This window comes from Oncorhynchus keta, unplaced genomic scaffold (genome assembly GCF_023373465.1).
Source record: "Oncorhynchus keta strain PuntledgeMale-10-30-2019 unplaced genomic scaffold, Oket_V2 Un_scaffold_9739_pilon_pilon, whole genome shotgun sequence".
Taxonomy (NCBI): Eukaryota; Metazoa; Chordata; class Actinopteri; order Salmoniformes; family Salmonidae; genus Oncorhynchus; species Oncorhynchus keta.
Genome location: NW_026291018.1, coordinates 93,416 through 110,020, shown reverse-complemented (window position 1 = coordinate 110,020; position 16,605 = coordinate 93,416). Strand labels below are relative to the sequence as shown.

General features: G+C 42.6%; 2 protein-coding genes and 1 long non-coding RNA gene across 4 annotated transcripts in view; 2 read left to right on the top strand and 1 right to left on the bottom strand.

Moving 5' to 3' along the window:
- Positions 1-1,019: 1,019 nt before the first annotated feature.
- On the bottom strand, positions 1,020-6,764 carry LOC127929670 (uncharacterized). Its single transcript, XR_008135730.1, has 2 exons — positions 6,005-6,764; positions 1,020-2,578 (listed from the first exon to the last, which is right to left on the bottom strand). It is a non-coding gene; the product is annotated as an uncharacterized LOC127929670 (long non-coding RNA).
- On the top strand, positions 3,795-6,011 carry rln3a (relaxin 3a). Its single transcript, XM_035761306.2, has 2 exons — positions 3,795-4,166; positions 5,128-6,011. The coding sequence occupies exons 1-2, from the start codon at positions 3,833-3,835 to the stop codon at positions 5,391-5,393; spliced, it is 600 nt and encodes a 199-aa protein (XP_035617199.1). The 5' UTR covers positions 3,795-3,832; the 3' UTR covers positions 5,394-6,011.
- Positions 6,765-7,292: 528 nt separating the features above from the next.
- Positions 7,293-16,605, top strand: part of il12rb2l (interleukin 12 receptor, beta 2a, like) — a 30,981-nt gene continuing 21,668 nt past the window's right edge. The window contains exons 1-3 of one of the 2 annotated variants that reach the window (XM_052517748.1): positions 7,293-7,588; positions 9,465-9,563; positions 13,890-14,031. In XM_052517748.1, the coding sequence (XP_052373708.1) occupies positions 9,491-9,563; positions 13,890-14,031 (215 nt within the window). In that variant the 5' untranslated portion in view covers positions 7,293-7,588; positions 9,465-9,490. The other variant, XM_052517749.1, reaches the window with a different exon arrangement.

The following is a 16,605-nucleotide window of genomic DNA, read 5'->3' as shown; positions in this document are numbered from 1 at the left end:
TCAAATATGTTCAAATAAAATGTTACATTAAGTTAGACAATGCGACCTCAATGTCACCTGGTCTGCAAGCATGCAACCTTATTATTGTGTAGGCCTAGACCTAGTGTAGCAAGCTCTTTTAGAGCAATTAGGTTAAGTGAAAGTGACATAACTATTATATTGCAGATGAGTGATCAGTGAATTTAGTTGTCTGAAACAACAACGCTGTATATGAACTCTGAATGAAAATGAGTAGTTTAACATGGATTCTGTTCTCTCTCCTGCTCTCTCACACATTTAATGTAAAGGGATTTATTGGCGTGGTAAACAGTGAAATACATGTGTCTATGTTTTTGGTTGGATAGGTTTCTTAATTTCTTATGTTTTTGCATTCTTCATCAAACCATTTGTTATTGTTGTTAATTTTCTTAGGTCGTCTGCTTGACATTTTTAGATTTGATAAGGCAGCTGAAAGGTCAAATATACTTTAGGCTTTGTAATAACAAGTTGAACTATTTCAGTGAAACGTTTTCTAAAAGGGATTGAATTTGTTGTTGCCCAATTTCTTTGGGTTGGATGTTATAAGGTGAATGCACCAATTTGTAAGTCGCTCTGGATAAGAGCGTCTGCTAAATGACTTTGTAAATGTAAATGTACACTACTTTCCTTCCATCGATAGCATGTCTTAGTATTATGTAGTCCCTTTGGCTTTGATGCCTCATGATTGAATATTGAGCTTTTCAAATAGACTGTGATTTTGCTGTGATCTGATACAGGTGTAGGTGTGTCAGTGGGCTGACTGTGAATGCTCTGAGAGACTCGGTTGGGATCAGTGATAAAGCAATCTACAGTACCACTGCCAAGGGATGAACTGTAGGTGTACCTACCACAGGAGTCACCTCAAAGCTTACCAGTGACTAAGTACAGACCCAGCGACCGACATAGCTGCAAGAACTGTGACCAATTTTTGTTAGTTGTTTTGCAGTAGTTATGTCTTGCACACACACAAACATAAACTCAGCAAAAAAAGAAACGTCCTCTCACTGTCAACTGCGTTTATTTTCATCAAACTTAACATGTGTAAATATTTGTATGGACATAACAAGATTCAACAACTAAGACATAAACTGAACAAGTTCCACAGACATGTGACTAACAAAAATGGAATATGTGTCCCTGAACAAAGGGGGTGTCAAAATCAAAAGTAAGTCCGTATCTGGTGTGGCCACCAGCTGCATTAAGTACTGCAGTGCATTTCCTCCTCATGGACTGCATCAGATTTGCCAGTTCATGCTGTGAGATGTTACCCCACTCTTCAACCAAGACACCTGCAATTTCCCATTTCTGGGGGGAATGGCCCTAGCCCTCCGATCCAACAGGTTCCAGACGTTCTCAATGGGATTGAGATCCGGGCTCTTCGCTGGCCATGGCAGAACACTGACATTCCTGTCTTGCAGGAAATCCCACACAGAACGATCAGTATGGCTGGTGGCATTGTCATGCTGGAGGGTCATGTCAGGATGAGCCTGCAGGAAGAGTACCACATGAGGGAGGAGGATGTCTTCCCCGTAACGCACAGCGTTGAGATTGCCTGCAATGACAACAAGCTCAGTCGATGATGCTGTGACACACCGCCCTAGGCCATGACGGACCCTCCACCTTCAAATCAATCCTGCTCCAGAGCACAGGCCTCGGTGTAACACTCATTCCTCGTTGTAACATGAATCTGACCATCACCCCTGGTGAGACAAAACCGCGATACACACACACGTATACAGACAAAGTCTACATACTGGCAACAAACAAATGATTCAAAAAGCAACACATTCAGTCGCCATCAATGTCGCTCTCTTAACCTGCTCACCTGGTCACTCACCACTAGACAATGTGCAAATGAGTCTCCAACGTCCCCCTGAAATACCATGTTGTTCGCATTGTTATCAACCTATTAATTACTTATTCACAAATCCATTGTCAATTCTGAAACGGGAGACCTTTACCTATGCGTTGACACAGATAGGGTCCCAGTCTTTGTTTGACTCAGATGATGACTTCCATGTTATCTGCCTTTGAAAATGTCACCCGCTTTGCCTCATTCCGTCGCACGCACCCCCTACTCCTTGATGTGTGAACCCCCCACCTGTGACTTCATCCCTCTTTTTTCAGAGAGAGAGAGATGGAGAAATATGAGGGGAGAAGCAAGTCATGGGAGAATAATCAGAGCTGGGGTTACAGAGTCAACACTGAAAAGGTGTGAAGTGGTATAGGAGAAGAGTCTAAGTTTTACTTGAAAGTAAGTTCTATATAATAATAAAAATATATATTTTATTTAGTGCTTTTCATTACAAGCAGAATCTCAAAGTCACTTTGAAAACAAAATGTAACCAGAAACTATTTAACAAAACAAAGGTAGGGATCTGTCAGTATGTTGGCGATGGTCAACTTTAGAAGATAGGCAGTTCAGAAAGGTAATATCTTGAGAGGAGGGAGCATAGATGTAGAGACATCTGACAGACAGGCCATGGAACACCTCAATGGGCACCTCGTCGTCGTCCGCAGTCACAGCTCCTCCTCCGTCGGTAGGCTGGATCTTCCACTACTGAAATGTAGCACACATGTACATTTGTAGTATACTGTATGTACTAAACTGGGTATTTGTGTTTGAGAAAACATGTTCTTGATACCGACATTTTGACACGTTGGCATCACACTTCTGAACTGTGTCATCATACCCAACATTCATTTACATTTACATTTAAGTCATTTAGGCATCAGTATGTACTTCTGGTGTATTTGTGTTTGATCAGAGCCTGGAGGTACTGAGGTGCCGTTCCCCTCAAAGAGAGCGGAGGAGCGGGGTGACGTGAGAGAACTTGGGAAGGTTGAACACCAGACGGGCTGCGGCGTTCTGGATGAGTTGTAGGGGTTTAATGGCACATGTTCTGCCTGATACCGGATGTTGTAGAGCATGAACCTACAGGAACGGGACACCGCCTTGATGTTAGTTGAGAACATTTTAAACACATGGAACGTCCTTCCCCGGGAGGAAGAGGAGCTGGCATCACAGCATAGCAATGATAGGAGAGACCATTCTGGTGAGAGCGCGTGGTGAGGAGACAGATTCTCGCCACGCCACCTGGTAGGAGCGACCTGTCAGGTAGGACTGGGCCGCGCCGGAGATGCCCAACTCGGAGAGGGTGGAGAGGAGGATCTGATGGTTCACAGTATCGAAGGCAGCCGATAGGTCTAGAAGGATGAGAGCAGAGGAGAGAGAGTTAGCTTTAGCAGTGCGGAGCGCCTCCGTGATACAGAGAAGAGCAGTCTCAGTTGAATGACTACTTCTTCTACTGTACCTCTGTAGAAGATTTGATCAAGTTTAAATATGTATTTTTAAGGTGTTTTGACACTTTATTCAGATAGTGAGGAAATAAACAAGAGGGAGAAACAGTGGGAAGGGTGGACACAGGTATTGAATCCTGGTCTCCGGATGGGATTTGTATGTAACATGTGTTAGGGAGTGTTACCACTACACCGTGGCTCTGCACATTAACACTTGCTTTGCATGAGCAGAAATGTCTGGTGATCAAGTGAGTTTGAGGTGGGTGATGACCACAAAAAAGGTGTAGGTGAGGATTCAAATGAAACGTGGTTTGACATCCAGAAAATTCATTTTTCTGTAATCAGATTACAAACTACTCTGACGTCATTGTCGCGTTTTGAGCAGTATTGGCTAATTATGCCACCTTTGGTCAGTGCTTTGTCTCCATAAAGGTCTCTGGGTCTATCTCTCTCTCCTATCTATGACTGTCCTGGTTGGGAGGGTGTGCATGTGCAAGTTCCATGTCTACCTCGTATGGCTGAGGACCCATTTATAAACCAATACCAGGTCACTGGGGAAGTCACACAACACTCACGACCACAGAGAGACAGAGAAAAACACCTGCTCCAAACAGCCCAGTCTACCATTGAAGAATCTATTCTCTCTCCTCCTTTTTTGCTCACTCGTTCATTTACCTCCTGGGACATGATGTGGAAACCACTGGTATTAGCTGTGTGTCTGTTAGTGGCTGGGGTGCAGGGGATGGAGCGCCCCGTGTATGGAGTGAAGCTATGTGGCCGGGAGTTCATCCGGGCGGTCATCTTCACCTGTGGAGGATCTCGCTGGAGACGGTCACTCGGGAGTGCAGGTGAGGCATGCCAGCTGGACAAGCCTTTTATTGGGTCATTGTGTTTCTAAATTGTGCACATTTTGATTCTAGCCAAGCAGTAATGCACCTGATTTAAATGTATCAGTGATTTATGGTTTGTTGAGTAAAGGGAAAGGACTATGTTGGCTTTTTTTGTACCACTGGCTTTGTCCATTGGAATGTATTATATCCGCACAGTCGATTACGTCCACCTAGTCGATTACATTTTTTTTCATTTAAATGTATTGTGCATTGGTCCAAACACATCAAGACAGTAGTCTCCCTCTCAGGAGACTGAAAGTATTTGACATGGGTCCTCAGATCCTCAAAAAGTGCTACAGCTGTCCCATCGAGAGCATCCTACTGGTTGCATCACTGCCTGGTATGGCAACTGCTTGGCCTCTGACCACAAGGCACTGCAGAGGGTAGTGTGTACGACACAGTACATCACTGGGGTCAAACTTCCTGCCATCTGGGACCTCTATACCAGGCGGTGTCAGAGGAAGGCTCAAAAATGTGTCAAGAACTCCAGCCACCCTAGTCATAGACTGTTCTCTCTGCTACTGAGTGTCAGTCGGTACCGGAGCACCAAGTCTAGGTCCAAAAGGCTTCTAAACAGCTTCTACCCCCAAGCCATAAGCCTCCTGAACAGCTAATCAAAGGGCTACCCAGACTTTTTGCATTGCCCCCCCTTTTTACGCTACTGCTACTCACATTGACTCTGTACCGGTACCCCCTGTATATAGCCTCGCTAGGGTTATTTTACTGCTGCTCTTTAATTACTTGTTACTTTTATTACATTTTTTTAAACGTATCTATTTTTTACTTGTATTTGGCACGTTACACATAACATTTTCTTTGAAATAGAAACACAGTAATCTTTGACTTTTGAATGTATAAATTGAGCAGCACTGAGAGTCAATATCACATTTCAACACTCCTACTATAAACTGCATTTCAGGAGACTTCCCTCAGGACCCTTTCAGCTCCCATGACGAGGACTCGTCTGAAGGCTGGAACTCAGACTCCCAGGTCCCAGAGGGTCCCTTCCAGCATGTCCAGGAGGGTGGTGTGTTCATCAGCAGGCCAGCCCGCTCCCTCATCTCAGAGGAGATACTGGAGGCTCTCCGTATGTCAGACCGTAAGGGCCGTGATGTGGTGGTGGGCCTGTCCAACGCCTGCTGCAAGTGGGGCTGCAGCAAGGGAGACATCAGCTCCCTTTGCTGAGAATCCACCCCATTCTCTCTCCTCCCATGCACACACATAGCCCTACACATACCTGGTATTTTCTCATATCTCTCTCTCTCGGTTTTTCTAACTGCTCTCCAGAGTGTTTCCGAGTTAAAGTATCATGTTAACTGTGCAGGGAGAATAGAACCTTATTCTCCATATAGACCCAGTCGGTATTAGATTGAACGTCATGACACTACCTGCCTGTAAAACAACCTGTGTTTACCTAGGTTTCCCCATTGACTCACAGCAAAAACGTTATCTTTTTTCAAACGCAATTTTCTTATTGTCTACTTGTTTTAGTCAATTACAAAACTCCATTTACAAAAAGTACAACATGTCTAAAGATTACTTTTCAATATTGCCTCTCCCTAGCGTTCTTACTACTTAGAAAAAGGTAATATTGTGGGGCTTCCCTTATTATGCCCTTTTCCATGACAATGCTAGCAGCAACTTGAGTGACAGCTAGCTACTGACCGGAACATTAAGCTAGCCAAGAACAATAACACAAACAATCTGACTATCCAGCTAGTGGAATTACAAACGGACAGTATGAGCTAAACAAGTTAAATGTGTTAACCGTGATGAAATGTTTTCCACACACATACCTACGTATAGCCTTCTTGGACACCGCGTCCCCACATTTCCCACACCGAATAGCCTGAAGCCCCAGGCTCGATTTCCCAACGTGGGACCATTGCGAACCATTGATCGGAATCTCAGCGGGTTTTCCCCAATTTATGGGCGTGGTCTCGGGGAATTCCTTATTATTATGTCATTACCGACTGGGACTGAATACCGATATCTTCCTGTCTCTATACGTGTGGAATGTGGCTACCTGTGATGAAATGTGGTTTCCAGACCACTTTCTCCATTGCTGTTTTTGGATCCTTCCTACTTTTTGTCTCACTGTCATCATTCACATGGCCCTTATTTTTTATTTTTAAATCTGTCAAATCTGTTTAATTTTGGATTATGAACCTGTTATAAAGGTTTTAATAAAGATTTGATTTGCTTAACATTCTGACTCTTGGTATGTTTTCCCACCAGCCACAGATACGGCCAATGCCAGAATCATGACATAGGAAAACATAGGGCCATAGGACATAATGGAGTTGGCCTATGACATGTGTAAAGGAACTTTTAATTCTACTGCACAAAAATATTGCGTTTTGAATAAAATGACTCATTCAAATGGAGTACAATCGTACAGGAATAAAACACACTTGACCCCTCAAAAGAGCCCATAAGGGAACTGAACAAAACGGATGCAATCTGGAAGTGGCAGTGGCCTACATAAATTACAGCATCATTTAATCTGTTGTTATTCTGATACTATTTATGATGTTACCAATACTATTTACATGGTCAAATTATATTCTGATTACAATTACTATCTCTCATCTTTTCACTAAATGCAATCTATTCGCTTCCAAAATGTAAGTAGGTTTAAGGTATATCTAGCTGTCTGATAACACCTGATTGAAATGGCTCCGCCTGCACTTTCAAAAACCCACAGTGCATTAAGTGAATGTTGGAAAAAGATCTTGGTTCCCTTCTGAACATAGAAATGTGAATTCAGAACGGATTCGGCTACAAAATAGGTGAAGTGAACTGACAAAAGAGTTTCTCATTCAAAGGAAAGCGCAGTGTGAAAACAAAGAGAACTGAGATATTTAGCTTTTTTTTACCCCAGAGTTCACTTTAAATAGGACTGAAATCAGTTATTTTAAAGAGGACTGACTATATGTGAAAACACCATTATAATGTAGGTTAAAATTGATGCAATAGAGGATCGCTGCCAAAGGCAATTTAAGCGGGTCATAGTAGGCGGGTCATAGACAGATCACAGAGCCTTTTAGAGATGTGTCCATACCCCTTCCGGGCTCATTACACTCCGCTTTGCGGATCATAGACAAGTTGGATGTGTGAGAAATAGTTAGATCTACACACACATCCAATCTAGTTTCTGCCATATTGCTTTCACCTATTCAGCCTAATCATTTCGGTGAAAGGGAGTGAGCGAGGAGGCAAGGGAGGAAGCATCGTTTTGGAATGAAATATAGCCAGTGTGCGGCGAAAAACTCCCAAACTTCTGCGCACGTAAACATCGCAAACATTTATTCAATGTACAATAGAATGCTGGCGAAAGATGGAAGTTCCGTTGTTTTGAAGTCTTTCTTGACGACGAGGTAATAGCTCTTATTTTTCGAACCACTTATTTTTCAACATAACTTACAGTTTGCGGAAATCATATTGTTCACTAGGCCTACCAGTATAACGTTTTTAGACTTGAAATGATACAAGACTTTGAATGTTCACTCTCATCTCTATACTTATGGCTATGGTAAGCTAATTTGCATCATAACATGACAACAATGGTTAATAGAAACCAGATGCTTTTATCATCCTGTGCTTTTGGCTTAAAAACATGTATGTAGGCTACACAATACACAGAGTGGCAGATATGTCAGTGGCGAAGACAGTGACAGATATGTAACCAATGATGTATATAAACCCTGGTTTGCTGATTGTTACGTATTGGCCACTGAGTGAAGCCACTCAATGGTAGGAACATTAATCTATAGGAATGAATGAAATTCTACAGTATTTCCATTAAATGTTTCAAGGACGAAATTACATGTATTTGTGTCATTTTTGTTGTTGTAGTGGGTCAGTAACATTAGTCATCTAAAACTTGTACTTTTAAGGAAAACATTTGTATATATTTCAAATGTTTATGTTAAGCACACATAATATAATTTTAAAGTATGTGTTATTTTACTAGGCAAGTCAGTTAACAACAAATTCTTATTTTCAATGACGGCCTACCGGGGAACAGTAGGTTAACTGCCTTGTTTAGGGGCAGAACAACAGATTTTTCTCTTGTCAGCTAAGGAGTCTATAATAGAATACATGTGGCAAAAACGAACGTTGACATTAATACATACATTTTTATGGCTTCCAAAGTATTTTTTTACAACAGTAAGGGAGGAAGTGCCAAGCTGGAGGCACATTGGCTTCAACACATCGCCCCCTAGCAGTCATCTAGTGTATATATAAATCATTGGCTGTAACACTGAAAAGGTTTGCACGTTACTGTGTGAACGACACCTATCACCAAAGATCAGTCTTGTTTTACTCCAATGTTTGTAAACAATGTAAATGTAAACAAACCCTGTCTAGCCTCAAAGCATGGTTAAAACTGTAATGTTGATATCATGCATGGGCAGTCCTTGCATCCATAGCCCTGTCTATGAATTTGAGAGTGGTTACATTTCTCCAGGCCCATCCTTCATCTTTTTACCAAAACAGAGGCTGTTGACCACTTTGTTATTATTTCAATTAAGGACTAAAGGCCCAGTGCAGTTATGCTCCTGTGTTTTAAATATATTTCCACACTATGAGGTTGGAATAATACTGTGAAATTGGGAAAATTATGATAATGTCATTTTAGTGTAAGAGCTGTTTGAAAAGGCCACCTGACATTTCAGTCTGTTTTGGTGGGATGGAGGTTTGGCCTGCCTGGTGACATCACCTGGCGTTAAATGAGTTAATAGACCAATAAGACAGAGAGTTTCAAACCTCTCTGCCAATTTTCCATTCCCTACTCAGATCACTCCCAGACAAAATTCTTGCTTTGTAAATCGCTCTTTGCTAAGAAGCTATGCTGCTGTTGTTGATCACATTTTAATTGAAAACAATCATAGTAAGGTACTTTTTATTTGTTTCCCAGAAATTATTTGATTTTGATATTAAATCTGGCTGCATTGGACCTTTAAGGGTGTGTGTGTGTGTGTGTGTGTGTGTGTGTGTGTGTGTGTGTGTGTGTGTGTGTGTGTGTGTGTGTGTGTGTGTGTGTGTGTGTGTGTGTGTGTGTGTGTGTGTGTGTGTGTGTGTGTGTGTGTGTGTGTGTGTGTGTGTGTGTGTATGTATGTGTGAATGTATATGTATGTATGTATGTGTGTGTGTGCGTGCGTGTGTGTCCGCATCTGTGTGTGTGAGAATTCTGAAACATTCATACACCTGCCATTCACCACTCATTTGGTGTGTGTGTGTTTTCCATAGCTGCTGATGGCATAGTGGTGTGAGTAATGGCATGGCCCAGAGTCCCATGCCTCCTGCTGATCCTGCTGCTCCTACTACACACCTGCTTACCTCAACCAGGTGAGTCCTTCACACTGGACTGATCCCAGATCTTTTTCCTGGTAAAGTCATGTGACCAGGATATTCTCCTTGTGACTATTTATAATCTCTATTTGACACACCCTCAGATCCACCATTCACTGATCAGCTCTGGGGTTTCTTCAAATAATTCAGATGGACTAAACCGTAATGCTGATCTATATGTTTGATCTGATTGTCTGTCAATGTTATTAGTTCATTCTTCTTATTAAACACTGGACCGTATCTTTTATACTGTTTTTCACACTGTGTATTCATGTACTGTATTCTTCACATATCTCATTTTAATATATCTGCTACTGTACATTGCATTTTTGTTATACTGTTTAAACATACTGTGTATTTACAGTACATTTGGAAAGTATTCAGACCCCTTGACTTTTTCTACATTTTTGTTAAGTTACAGCCTTATTCTAAAATGTATTCAATTAGTTTTCCCCTCATTAATCTACACACAATACCCCATAAAAATATCAGAACTGAAATATAACATTTACATAAGTATTCAGACCCTTTACTCAGTACTTTGTTGAAGGACCTTTGAAAGTGATTAGAGCCTTGACTTTTCTTGGGTATGACGCTACAAGCGTGGCACACCTGTATTTGGGGAGTTTCTCCCATTCTTCTCTGCAGATCCTCTCAAGCTCTGTCAGGTTGGATGGGGAGCGTTGCTGCACAGCTATTTTCAGATCTCTCCAGAGATGTTCGATCGGGTTCAAGTCCGGGCTCTGGCTGGGCCACTCAAGGACATTCATAGACTTGTCCCGAAGCGACTCCTGCGTTGTCTTGGCTGTGTGCTTAGGGTCGTTGTCCTGTTGGAAGGTGAACCTTTGCCCCAGTTTGAGGTCCCGAGTGCTCTGGAGCAGGTTTTTCATCAAGAATATTTCTGTACTTTGCTCCATTTATCTTTCCCTCGATCCTGACTAGTCTTCCAGTCCCTGCCGCTGAAAAACATCTCGACAGCATGATGCTGCCACCACCATGCTTCACAGTAGGGATGGTGCCAGGTTTCCTCCAGACGCTTGGCATTTAGGCCAAAGAATTAAATCATAGTTTCATCAGATCGGAGAATCCTGTTTCTCATGGTCTGAGAGTCCTTTAGGTGCCTTTTGGCAAACTCCAAAAGAGCTGTCATGTGCCTTTTACTGAGGAGTGACTTCCGTCTGGCCACTCTACCATAAAGGCCTGATTGGTGGAGTGCTGCAGAGACGGTTGTCCTCCTGGAAGTTTCTCCCATCTTCACAGAGGAACTCTGGAGCTCTGTCAGAGTGACCATCGGATTCTTGGTCACCTCCCTGACCAAGGCCCTTCTCCCCTGATTGCTCAGTTTGGCCGGGCTGCCAGCTCTAGGAAGTGTCTTGGTGGTTCCAAAATTCTTCCATTTAAGAATGATGGAGGCCACTGTGTTCTTGGGGACCTTCAATGCTGCAGAAATGTGTTGGTACCCTTCCCCAGATCTGTGTTTCGAAACAATCGGAGCTCTAAGGACAATTCCTTAACCTCATGGCTTGGTTTTTGCTCTGACATGCAATGTAACACACGCATTTCTCTGCACCCGCTATAACATCTGCTAGACTTTATGCATCCCCATTTCCTTCATTTTATTCAACACAACCTTTCATAGAGATCATATCAGTACCAGTCTTAATTAATGCGTAGGGGACCAAGAGGTAAATGGTTCCTAATCACCACCCTGTTAGTCATATCACATATGCTATGGACCTCGTGTTGTGTTCATTATAGTAGGCAATGGTAAACATTTTGAAATGGAAAACGTTTATGATTGTTTCTTATTGGACAAGTCCAGGTAGTTCCTCCCTGTTTCAGATGTTTTTCGTCTGTTTGCTGCCTAACGAACACAACCCTTGGTGTGTGGTTATGATTTTATGTTTCATACTGATACTAGAAGAGGAGAGGAACTCTGAGAGAGGAAGGGTGTCATCACCTTGCAAGATCTCTGTCTTGTTATCATTTCCTGTTTGGGCTTCATGTTCCTTGAAACGCTCTCATTGTGTGCTTGTGGTTTCAACGTTGTGTGTGTGAGGGGGGGTCTAGGGTAAAGAGGATGCCAATAACAACAGAAGGAACGCTAAGCTGTTACAGTTCCTTTAAAGGTGAATGCCATCTGGATTTTATTTCTCTCTTTCTCTCTCACTATCTGTTTATGTGAAACCGCCACGCATGTCTCCAACTCAATCATCAAGTTTGCAGACAACACAACAGTGGTAGGCCTGATTACCAACAACGACGAGACAGTCTACAGGGAGGAGGTGAGGGCCCTGGTGGAGTGGTGCCAGGAAAATAACCTCTCCCTCAACGACAACAAAACGAAGAATAGCGGAGAGAGCACGCCCCCATCCACATGGCTGCAGTGGAGAGGATCAAAAGCTTCAAGTTCCCCAGCGTGCAAATCATTTAGGACCTGAAATGGTCAACAACGCCTCTTCAACCTCAGGAGGCTTTTTTATTTTTTTATTTTAGGAGGCTGAAGAAATTCAGCTTGGCCCCTAAGACCCTCACAACTTCTGCAGATGCACCACCTAAATGTTCTGTATCACCGCCTGGTACGGCAACTGCACCACCCTCAACTGCAGGGCTCTCCAGAGGGTGGTGCAGTTTGCCCAACACATCACATCAACACATCATGCCCTCCAGGACATCTAGAGCACAGGTGTCACAGGAAGGCTAAGAAGCTCATCAAGGACCTCAGTCACCGAACCATGGCCTGTTCACCTCTCTACCATTTAGAAGGCGGAGACAGTACAGGCACATCAAAGCCTGGACCGAGAGACTGATAAACAGCTTCTCCAGGCCATCTCGATCTGTTAAACAGTCATCACGAGCCGGCCTCCTCCCAGTTCCCTGCCCTGAAACTTAGACACTGTCACTAGCCGGCTACCACCCGGTACTCTACCCTGCACCTTAGAAACTGCTGCCCTATGTACATAGAGTCATTGAACACTGGCCACTTTAATAATGTTATTATTATAAAAAATGTTTTACCCCTTTTTCTCCCCAGTTGGTAGTTAAAAGTCTTGTCCCATCGCTGCAACGTCCGTACGGACTCGGGAGAGGCGAAGGTCGAGAGCCATGCGTCCTCTGAAACACAAACCTGCCAAGCCACACTGCTTCTTGACACACTGCTCTATTATCCTGGAAGCCAGCCGCACCAATGTGTCAGAGGAAACACAGTACAACAGGCGACCGTGTCAGCGTGCATGCGCCCGGCCCACCACAGGAGTCTCTAGAGCGTGATTGGACAATGGCATCCCGGCCGGCCTAACCCTCCCCTAACCCGGACGACGCTGGAACAATTGTTCACCGTCACGGCCAGCTGCGACACAGCACGGGATCGAACCTGTGCCTTAGACCGCTGCGACACTCGGGAGGCCAATGTAATAATGTTTTACCCACTTTATATTTAGATACTGTATTCTAGTCATGGCTCATCCTATATAACTATTCCTTCCAGTTCTCTGCCGACAATTACTGGAATTAATTGCAAAAATCACTGAATGGCATATATCTCCCTCACTAACATTAAGCAGCAGCTGTCAGAGCAGCTCACGGATCACTGCACCTGTACACAGCCCATCTGTAAATAGCCCATCCTACCTAACTACCTCATCCCCATACTGTTGTACATTTTTTGCTCCTTTGCACCCCAGTATCTCTACTTGCGATCACTCCAGTGTTTAATTGCTAAATTGTAATTATTTTGCCACTATGGCCTATTTATTGCCTTACCTCCCTAATCTTACCTCATTTGCACACACTGTATATATACTTTTTTCTCTATTGTGTTATTGACTGTATGTTTGTTTATTCTATGTGTAACTCTGTGTTGTTGTTTGTGTCGCACTGCTTTGTTTTATCTTGGCCAGGTCGCAGTTGTAAATGAGAACTTGTTCTCAACTGGCCTACCTGGTTAAATAAATGTAAATAAAAAAAATACAAAACTACTGCTGTACAGACCTTTTCTATTTACATACTGTACATACTGTCTATTCACACCATCATATTCATATATATATAATTTATACTCCGGACTCTGACATTGCTCGTTCTGATATCTCTCATTTTTTTAGCTTTTGGATTATGTGTGTATTGTTATTGTACTGCTAGATATTGTTGCATTGTTGGAGATAGAAACTTAAGAATTTTGCTGCATCTGTGATAACATCTGCAAAACTGTGTACATGACAAATAAACGTTGATTGGATTTGTCTCTTTTTGCCGGTCTCTTTTTCTCTATCACTTGAAATTCACTTCTACCTCCCTCCTCATTGTCTCCCTCACTCTCTGCAGGCCCTCCATCTCCTCCCTCCGCTCCCCAGTGTCACATCCCCTATACGGAGGGACAACAGGCAGATATCCACTGTTTCTGGGATCCAGGACAGAACCCACAGATCCCCACCTCCTACAGCCTGCACTGGAATTCTACAGAGGGGTAAAGACATGTCTACTATAGCCTGTATACATCCCATCTTAATACAGTATATACAGGACATCTATAATCATATTCACAAATGACCCAGACATAGGCTATCATAACTATCATATACTGTTCCTACACAGATGCAAGAATAGCTGTTTATTCGCTGTGTTTGGAAACCCGCGGTGACTCGTGGTGTTTAGAAACTGATGGATTAATGCTGCGTTTGTAACCAAGCAGGAAGTGGGAATTTACCACCAAAACGTTAGATAGAGGACTCTATATGGATAAAACCCATTTGACATGGACATTGTCATCAAAGGATTCACCATTTTAAAGTAGTCAACTGGGTGGGACTTCCTATGAGTGAAGGAAGGATCACATGATTCCATCCGGGTCATCAGGAGGGATCAGCCAATGAATTATACTCATGAGTAAACATTCCATAACTGTAGGTGGTAGTAAATCACCATCCTTGGCTTTATACCTGTTGAAACAACACACTCTAGATGGCAGTATGCACCCTTTCAGTTTGTTTGCCAACTCATAGAAGTAGTAGAAGAAGAAAATGGACTTATTCAAAATGGAGATGGCTCAATGGTTCTGCCCGTGCCAGGGCCGGACTTATGTGCCTTACCGTACACCCTTGTCAGTCCAAATAAAATATTGAAATAGTGATAATTTATTTGACAGAGAGGCCACGGACAGAAAGACGTATCAATCTCAGATAAAGCATTCAAGCAAGCGAATACAGAGAATGATAGAGATATTATCTTTATTTATGTCCCATTATGGCATCTGTGAGCGCTCGACCCGGTACTGGTACCCCGTGTATATAGCCAAGTTGTTGTTACTCATTTTGTATTTATTATTACTTTTATTATCACGTGTCATTACTTTTCTAAGCCCTCATTGGCAAGGTCCATGCCAAAAACGGCTTTAATGCATCATGATTCCTATATCTAACCCTATGGTGGTAAATTCCCACTTTCCACTTGGTTACAAATGCAGCATAAGAGGCAGACTCTTATGCTGCATTCGTAACCAAGTGGGAAGTGGGAATTTTGCTTTATTTTCTGCGGTGGTGGGGTAATGTGCATTCACAATGCTAAGCTGCAACTAGGGCTGGCATTGTTCCTGTCTCTGTTTGCACCAGATAGGCTGTTTAGGTTTTTTATGTTTATTGTTTTTGTATACTGTTCATCTTTATTAAAGATGTATACAAGTAACCACGCTGCGTTTTGGTCCGCCTCTCCTTCAACTCAAGAAAACCGTTGTGGTTGAGTCCGTTTCTGCAGTAACATGGACTCTTAACATCATGAAACTTCATTGTTCTTTGCTGAAACAAGCAAGGTGTTGTAGCAAACAAGTCTTCGGTTGCCTTGGCAAAACCTTTCTCCCTGCAGCAGCAGCACATACAGAAATACTGTAGAATGAATAAACAGGCTTGGAACCACTAACCCTGGCAAGTTGACTGGGAAACTCATGGGTTCTGTCGCAATGGCTGCCTTCTGTTGTGATGCAATAATTTCCATGGTAATGTAACATTTTTATTCTAATGATTTTAACTGATGTGGCTCATACATTGGAATGTCAGTTGAGTTTAATCAACAAATCACAGCACATACTGATGGGTACGCGTCCTGCTTCCTGCTTTGCTCCTAGGTTGAAGATGGGAAGGATAACGTCACAATAATGCGAAAGTTGTACCGCTCTGAATCAACCATGGGACCAACTCAAGCAGTGTAGCTTCGGTGTCTAGGCAGAATGCAACCGGTCTGAAGCATATCATAAGGCTGGTGAAAAAAATAAGCACTTTATGCTAATGCAAGAAAAAAATACTATAACCATCTAGCCAACATATAGGTTGAAGATTAAGGTTAAGACAAGTGTTATAATTTACCATAACTCTTTGCAATTCATGGAACCAGTGTGTAACGGTTTTCTTCCGTTGAAGGAGAGGACCAAAATGCAGCGTGGTTAGTGTTCAACATGTTTAATAAGGACAATAAACGTGAACACAAAACAAACATGAACACAAAAAAACCACAAAACAACAAATGTGAAAAAACTCACAACAGTCCTATCTGGTGCATAAACACAAAGACAGAAGACAACCACCCACAAAACCCAACATAAAACAGGCTACCTAAAAATGGTTCCCAATCAGAAGCAATGACTAACACCTGCCTCTGATTGAGAACCATATCAGGCCAAACATAGAAATAGACAAACTAGACATACAGCATAGAATGCCCACTCAGCTCACGTCATGACCAACACTAAAACAAAGAAAACAGAAAAGAACTATGGTCAGAACGTGACACAGTGTTGCTAGTTAGCAATGGTGCTGATCCCATGAATTTTTCTTTTCAAATGCTTCTGCATGGAATTATTACGATGCCTTAATCTTTGTATTTTCTTACCTAGACTAGCAGTCTCGGTTAAAAAATAAAATACAAGCACAGAGTTTCTAAACCCAGACCCACAATATCGCAAACTTCCGGGAACGCTTGAGAAACAAACCAAACAGACTAGGCGTGGGGTTTGAGAAGTCAATGAGAGAAGTGACAAATTCTTCCTTTAGTT

Coding starts and splice junctions, on each gene's coding strand:
- rln3a (XM_035761306.2), top strand. CDS start 3,833: ATGGCTGAGGACCCATTTATAAACCAATACCAGGTCACTGGGGAAGTC. Junction 4,167..5,127: donor ACGGTCACTCGGGAGTGCAG/GTGAGGCATGCC, acceptor ACTGCATTTCAG/GAGACTTCCCTCAGGACCCT.